At 45.6% G+C, this 6,885-nt stretch overlaps 1 protein-coding gene across 5 annotated transcripts in view; it reads left to right on the forward strand.

Annotated features, from left to right (window-relative positions):
* Positions 1-4,342: 4,342 nt before the first annotated feature.
* LOC123980428 (nuclear pore complex protein DDB_G0274915-like) overlaps positions 4,343-6,885 on the forward strand; it is an 11,428-nt gene continuing 8,885 nt past the window's right edge. The window contains exons 1-3 of one of the 5 annotated variants that reach the window (XM_046064816.1): positions 4,343-4,473; positions 4,646-4,669; positions 5,881-6,830. In XM_046064816.1, the coding sequence (XP_045920772.1) occupies positions 4,358-4,473; positions 4,646-4,669; positions 5,881-6,830 (1,090 nt within the window). In that variant the 5' untranslated portion in view covers positions 4,343-4,357. The remainder of the gene's footprint in view (positions 4,474-4,645; positions 4,670-5,880; positions 6,831-6,885) is intronic. The other 4 variants (XM_046064815.1, XM_046064814.1, XM_046064818.1 and 1 more) reach the window with 4 other exon arrangements.

A 6,885-nucleotide genomic window follows, 5' to 3' on the forward strand; every position in this document is an offset into this window, starting at 1 on the left:
TCCAAACCCTGACAATATCAAACACAGGTAAAATAACAGCACAAAACCAAATCCTAACAGTACCCACCTCTCAAAGAACGTCCCCAGACATACTTAAACAAAACCCATCCCCCAAAACAAAGTCCAAAAAACCCCAGCCAGGGTGGGCGGAGGGAGGACAGGAGGAGGGCCAGAGTCCATGAAAACAAAACAAACACACAGTCCAGGAAAGCAGGGGCAAAAACAGCGGGTGGCCTGGGACAGTGAGGATATCAGGCGGGCGGCCTGAAGGCAGAGCAAAGGGGGACCAGAAGGGGTCAGGTGGGTGGCCCGAAGGAAGGGCAAAGGGAGAGCAGGGACCAAACAGTTCAGGAGGTCGTCCCGGAGGACGAACCAACAGTCCGAGCAGACCGGGGGGGGGGAAACACAGTTTGGGGCCAGACAGGGATCCTCAAGCAAGCAGGCAGAGGGCAAGGCAAGGAGGCAACAGAGTTCGGAAGGTCGTCTGAGCAGGCCAGGGGGACAAGACAGTTCAGGAGGTCGTCCCGGAGGGCGACTCATGAGGCCGGCCAAATCAAGGGGGCAAAACTGTTCGGGAGGTCAGCCCGGAGGGCGACCCAGACGGCCGTGCAGAGCAGAGGGAAAACAGAATTCAGGAGGTCGCTCTAACAGGCCGGGGAGATCAGGGAAGCAACAACGTTCAGGAGGTCGCCTGGGAGGACGACCCAACTGGGCGGGAGGACCAGAAGGTCCACGGAGTTCAGGTGGCCGTCCCGGAGTACGGCCCTGGAGGCCGGACAGTTCAGGGGGACGGCAGGAAGGCCAACAAAGAGGCTGGAAACCCACTGGAGGCCAAGCGGGGGACCGGCAAGGTGGCGAATCCTCCCCGAAGGCCAGCGGCGAAGGCGAGACCTCTCTGGAGGCCGGCGGCGAAGGCGAGACCTCTCTGGAGGCCTCAGCAGGGGTTGCAGATGACGGAAGGGACCCACCAGAGGCCGAAGAAGGCGAGGCTTCTCCAAAGGTCGGGCCTCCAAAGGCGTAGGGAGCCTGGGGTCTCCAGTGGCAGAGCAGGGCCGAGGACCACGGCCGAGACAGCAGGGCCGAGGACCACGGCCGAGACAGCTGGGCCGAGGACCACGGCCGAGACAGCTGGAGGCGGTCTGACCACCGACTGGACAGCTGGGCTGCTGACCATATTGTTATTGTTATTGTTTTTGGAGCCAGGGAGGAACGACTGAAAGTCAGTGCTTGAGATCAAGCCAGAAATCTTTGTGTAGTCATGGACTCAGACCTGAATTTGAGGAGCCACATTAAGACAATTACAAAGTCAGCATACTATCGCCTGAAGAATATATCACGGATTAAAGGACTTATGTCTCAGCAAGACCTGGAAAAACTTCGACTCGTAGTCGACTCGACTACTGTAACAGTGTCCTTACAGGGCTCCCTAAAAAATCCATCAGGCAGCTGCTCGAGTCCTCACTAAGACCAAAAAGGTGGATCACATCACTCCAGTTCTGAGGTCTTTACATTGGCTTCATGTATGTCAAAGAATTGATTTCAAAATCCTGCTGTTAGTTTATGAAGCTCTAAATGGTTTAGGGCCAAAATACATTTCTGATCTTCTGCTTCGTTATGAACCATCCAGACCTCTTAGGTCATCTGGGGCAGGTTTGCTTTCTGTCCCCAGAGTCAAATCTAAACAAGGAGAAGCAGCGTTCAGTTATTATGCTCCGTATATCTGGAACAAACTCCCAGATAACTGCAGGTCTGCTGAAACTGTCAGTTCTTTTAAATTAAGACTGAAGACTTTCCTTTTTACCATTGCTTTTAATTAAATATTTAAGATTTTTCTTTTTACCACTGCCTTTAACTAGTAGATTGATAACTTGCACTGCACTGTAACATTTACTGTATTGTTTTCTTTTTCTTTGTTTTTAGCTTTTTACCATTGCTTTTAATTATATATTTTACACAGCACTGTAACTTTGTGTGTGTGTATTTTTTCAATTTCCCTGTTGCTTTTATGTTTTATGTAAAGCACTTTGAATTACCTTGTTGTTGAAATGTGCTATACAAATAAACTTGCCTTGCCTTTGTATTTTATTAATTGATAAATATAATCTATTAACATGTCTATTTTTGAAAGCATTCTGACTTTACAGCATTTTTCAACACCGGCTTAAAACTTTTGCACAGTACTGTATATTTTACTGCAACTAGCGGTCCTCTAGTTCAGTGGTTCTCAAAGTGGGGTCCGGGGATCCCCAGGGGTCCTTGAGGGAGTTCCAGGGGGTCCCCAGCAAAAAGGGGAATACTTTATTTTTGTTATAGTTCTATCCACAGTGACATAATGTCTGACTATTTTGGTCATGGGCTTCATACACTATCTGTAATAAAACATCTAAAAAGCAAAAATCCTATCAGATGGGGGACTCTGGGACATTATCTTATCCATGGTCTAATTTGTGTTAGTTCAGTAGTCCCTGATGTGAAAAAGTTTGTTTTAAGTGTTTTGAATCTACAGGTCTTGAATAGTCTTAAAGCATTAAATATCTTTCAAAAAAGGGCTAAGAAGGTATTAAATTGCCTTACATATGTTATGTATCTATAAACTAAAAGTGGGATTGTGCTGCAGAAGGCTGTTCAATACTTTCACAATAATGTTTGCAGCGAAGAAGAACATCTGGTCGTCCTGTGTCACAACCAGGTTCAGGGACAGAGACACCACAGAGTTGTCAATTGTCACAGAGATGTCGTAGGATAGACCCTCCCTAGAAGAGCAGCTTGGTCTTGCAGTGGTTGAGCTTCAGGTGGTCAGCTTTGAGACATACACTGAGAGTCACCTGGGTTTCAGACTGAGACAATAAGTCGAGTGTCATCTGCTGTGGTAGGGAAAGCCATGTGAGTGAATTACAGTAAAGTGACTTGGTGTAAAGACAAAAGAGGAGGGGACCCAGAACAGAACACTGAGGGACCCCAGTAGTGCGGCTGCAAGGGAACAGGCAGCATTTAATACCTGAGACTCTCAGTCCTTGGAGAGTGGAGGAGAAAGAGGCTAATCTAGCAGGGTGAAGTTCCTCTGTGACGGCGAGGAGGGCAATCTAATGCAATCTAATGTTCGCGAATTTAATCCACGCTTTCCTCGCGGGGGTTTTATCGCTGAACAACTGCTGAGTGTTCACACACAACGCGAATAAACATAACTTGCCATTACAACAGCTGTATGAACCCAAAGTAAACATTTTGCTGTGATTTAAGTGCAATAAATGCATTAAACTGATGGCGAAATAACTACGAATATGATGCAGATTTGTTAAACATATGAATTCATGTTTTGTCAGGTCTGTCAACAACTTCTAAAATGATTATTTTCTGAATGGAGTTCGGATTGATCAGGGCTATGCTATACTAACTTGGTCACAGTAAAGTGCGATAGCTGGAATAAAGTTACATACACATGTTTTCTGAACTCACCAGGTAGTTCAACCTCCTCACTTTCTTTTCTTACAGCAATGTCCAATTTTGTCCGGTTTTAATATAAATGTGAAGTAGTAGTCCAACGATGTGCCAAACGACGCTAATGACACTGGAACAGGATGTGCGCGGAATCTAGCTGACAAGCTTGAGTGAAGATAAATCAACGTTGTAATCTCAAAAACTAATTTAATAAAAGCAGTTTAGTCCGAGCTCCTGCCACGAGCAAACGGCGTAGTTGTCAGAGCCAGTCCAACCACGGGTGTTTATTTGTCCAAAAGCTGTAGCGCTGCTCCCTGCTCCTCTCCCCCAAGTTTAGCAGCTCTCCGCCGGCCAGCGGATTTTTAATCGCCTGCACTGCCACACAACGCTATGAAGTCATCTGTGACATACAGACATTCTCAACGCTGATAGCTTCATGCGACTTTCTCGCTTGAGTTGAAGATATTCAACTTACGCAAATTCCTTTGCGTTGCATTCGCTTCGCCTTCACATCGCTGGCGCCGCCTGACAGGAAATCGCAGCTCTACGCCTCTTTGCATTGACTTTATATGTAAACTCACCGCCCCGAATGCACGCTCCGCTTTTGGTCTGAAAGCACCATCAATTGAGTGGCCTGCCTTGGATACAGACAGGTTGAAGTTAAGTGAAAACAGCAAGCCAAGGTGTTTTAAAAGGAAGTGAAAGAAGACAGTCTGTGCATTAGTAAGTCTGTAAGTCTTTACATCAGAAGGGTTTCTTTAAAAGAGTGTCCACTCTGTATTTAGCATCAATGAAAGACATTGGCCTGCAACTAATGATTATTTTTGGTTAATTGTGTAATTGTCTTGTCTAAACAATATCAGGACATATGAAAAGTACTTGCATCTATCCCTCACTACTGTCTTTTCACTCATTGTCCATGACTGTTGTTTTACCTCAGATCTGCATTGAGATGGCTGACTCCAGCAGTGTAACGCAGACGGTGGAAAAATACAACACTTTCTCCCCAGATTCTGCTCAAAGGCGCACAGTTTGGTATGCATGTGCTTTTAAAACGTGAGGGGTATAAAATGGAATAGAATTAGTTTTATAATGACTCTGTCATTATGAAAGCAGGTAGCCTGTTTAAGTATTGATGTATTTTTTATTTCTTAAGTCCCCATCCTCACACCTAAACTGACCAACTTCTTCTTTTTTCTCTCTCCAGGAGTAAAGTTCATAGTTTTGAGACGTGAGTATACCACTGTGTGATTTCGTGACAGCTTCTCTAAAAAATTGCAATGAAATTGTGGGATTACATGAAAACTTCATGGTAGATTTTATTTAACTTTATAATTATAGTTGATTCATTAAACAGTCCCTGTAGGATTTTGTGGATCTAACCCTAACCCTGCACATATAAACCAGCTTACCTTGATTCTTTCAGCACTTGTTATTGACAGGGATGCAACATCCTGTGTGACATTGATTTGTCTTGTCTGACTTCCTCCATGCGTTTCTGCCAGTCTTTGTGTCGATCATGATTTCCTTAATGTTCAATCACAATACTGCATGTTTTGCAAAACAGTTTACCTCCGCTTCGGTAAAAAAGATGGATACTGTTTTTCATGGTCCTTCTTCTCTTGTCAGCAAATGTGAGACATTGGTATCACAAATGTCTAATGCGACTTGTAAACAAGGAAATAAAAAGCTGATGTATGAAAACGTAAGTCTAACTTACTATCAAAGGTAGAGGAAGAGGAAAGTGTCATAATACAGGAACTTAAGGACTCAAAGGCAGACTCGGAACAGTTTGAGGGGGTAACAAAGGGTTTTATTGAAAAGTGCAACGGAAGACTGGGTGGTAGGTTCCAACAGGGCAGAATGGAGAACACGGAGGAGGGGGGTTTGTCCAGGCAAGATGTGAGCAGAGCGGGGTGTGGCATTCAGCAGAGTTCCCGGAGGTAGTGTGATCGTGGGCACAGAGAAAAACAGGTTAATCCAGGGAGACACAGAAATTACAAGGACTCTTACTGGAGTAGATCGTTGGCCTTGACGCATGTACCACATGCGGTTAACTGACGATCTGGCAAAGAATGTGAGGAGGACTGGGGTTGAAATACTGCAGGAGCTTGATTAGTGGAATGAGGACCAGGTGCGCCACTGGAGCCAGAGAGTTTAGCCACGCCCAGACAAACACAGACAGGGAGGACAGACAGAAAACTTAGGGAAGGGGGGGAACAAAAGAACACAAGGTAGTGGGGAGATTCTGCAGTACCACAACAGAAAGTGGGGGTTTTGAAATACAAACACTGAACACTTTTTTTTATTAACCATAATATAACTGAACATTTAACTGGGACACTGGAAGAGAACTAACAAAGTATAGCTATATTCAGCCAGTTTGTGAGAAAACCCCTGCTGTCATTTGTTACTGACAATCCTTTTCTGCTTTAATTTTAGTGTGAGGAACCTAAAACATCGTCTACAAGATTCTAGTGAGATCACTATAAACTTTGAACCGGATACCTTCATGGTTGAAGCCAAGTCCCCAGCTGTGAAATGCCAAAATCAGCCTCATCCCTCTTTTGAACTTTTGGTAACTGGGTCACAAGCTGCTCTTCAAACCAGTGGACCTGATGGATCAACCATTTCTGAGCCCATCACAGCAGGATCAAGTGCTAACTCCACAAATAATGGAGCAAAGGAAGACAAAGGAGCAAAGGAGGAACCAGGAACAGAGATTGGCATGGACTCGACTTTTTGTCCCAAGCAAATGGAAAATAAAGATGCAAAGGGGGAAGAAGGATCACTAACAACTTCAGTCTCCTCTGCTGATGCTAGCTTCTCCTCTGCAGTCAGCAGTGGAAACACAGTCCCTGCTGTTGCAAGTCCTGCCCGCCCCTCAACTTTGCATATGCCAGAAGAAGCTGCTCTTCAAATCAGTGGTCTGGATGCATCCCCCATTTCTGAGTCCATCATAGCAGGACCAAGTGCTACGGCTGCAGGTGACGCAGCAATGCATGAGGACAGTAAGAGACCAGGAATTGAGATTGTCATAGACGCCACTGTTTGTCCCGAGGAAAATGAACATGTAAAGAGGCAAGAGGGGTCACTAAAAACTTCAGTCTTCTCTCCTGATGTGAGCTCTACCTCTGCAGTCAGCAGTGGAAACACAGTAATGAAGCAGGACGGTGAGAAACTAGGAACTCAGATCGCCATGGACACCACTGTTTGTCCTGTGGCAAATGACGATGTAAAGGGGCAAGAGGGGTCACTAACAACTTCAGTCTTCAATGCAGATGCAGCCTCTACCTCTGCAGTCAGCAGTGGAAACACAGTCCCTGCTGTTGCAAGTCCTGCCCGCCCCTCAACTTTGCATATGCCAGAAGAAGCTGCTCTTCAAATCAGTGGTCTGGATGCATCCCCCATTTCTGAGTCCATTATAGCAGGACCAAGTGCTACGGC

Source organism: Micropterus dolomieu, linkage group LG12 (assembly GCF_021292245.1).
Source record: "Micropterus dolomieu isolate WLL.071019.BEF.003 ecotype Adirondacks linkage group LG12, ASM2129224v1, whole genome shotgun sequence".
Classification (NCBI taxonomy): Eukaryota; Metazoa; Chordata; class Actinopteri; order Centrarchiformes; family Centrarchidae; genus Micropterus; species Micropterus dolomieu.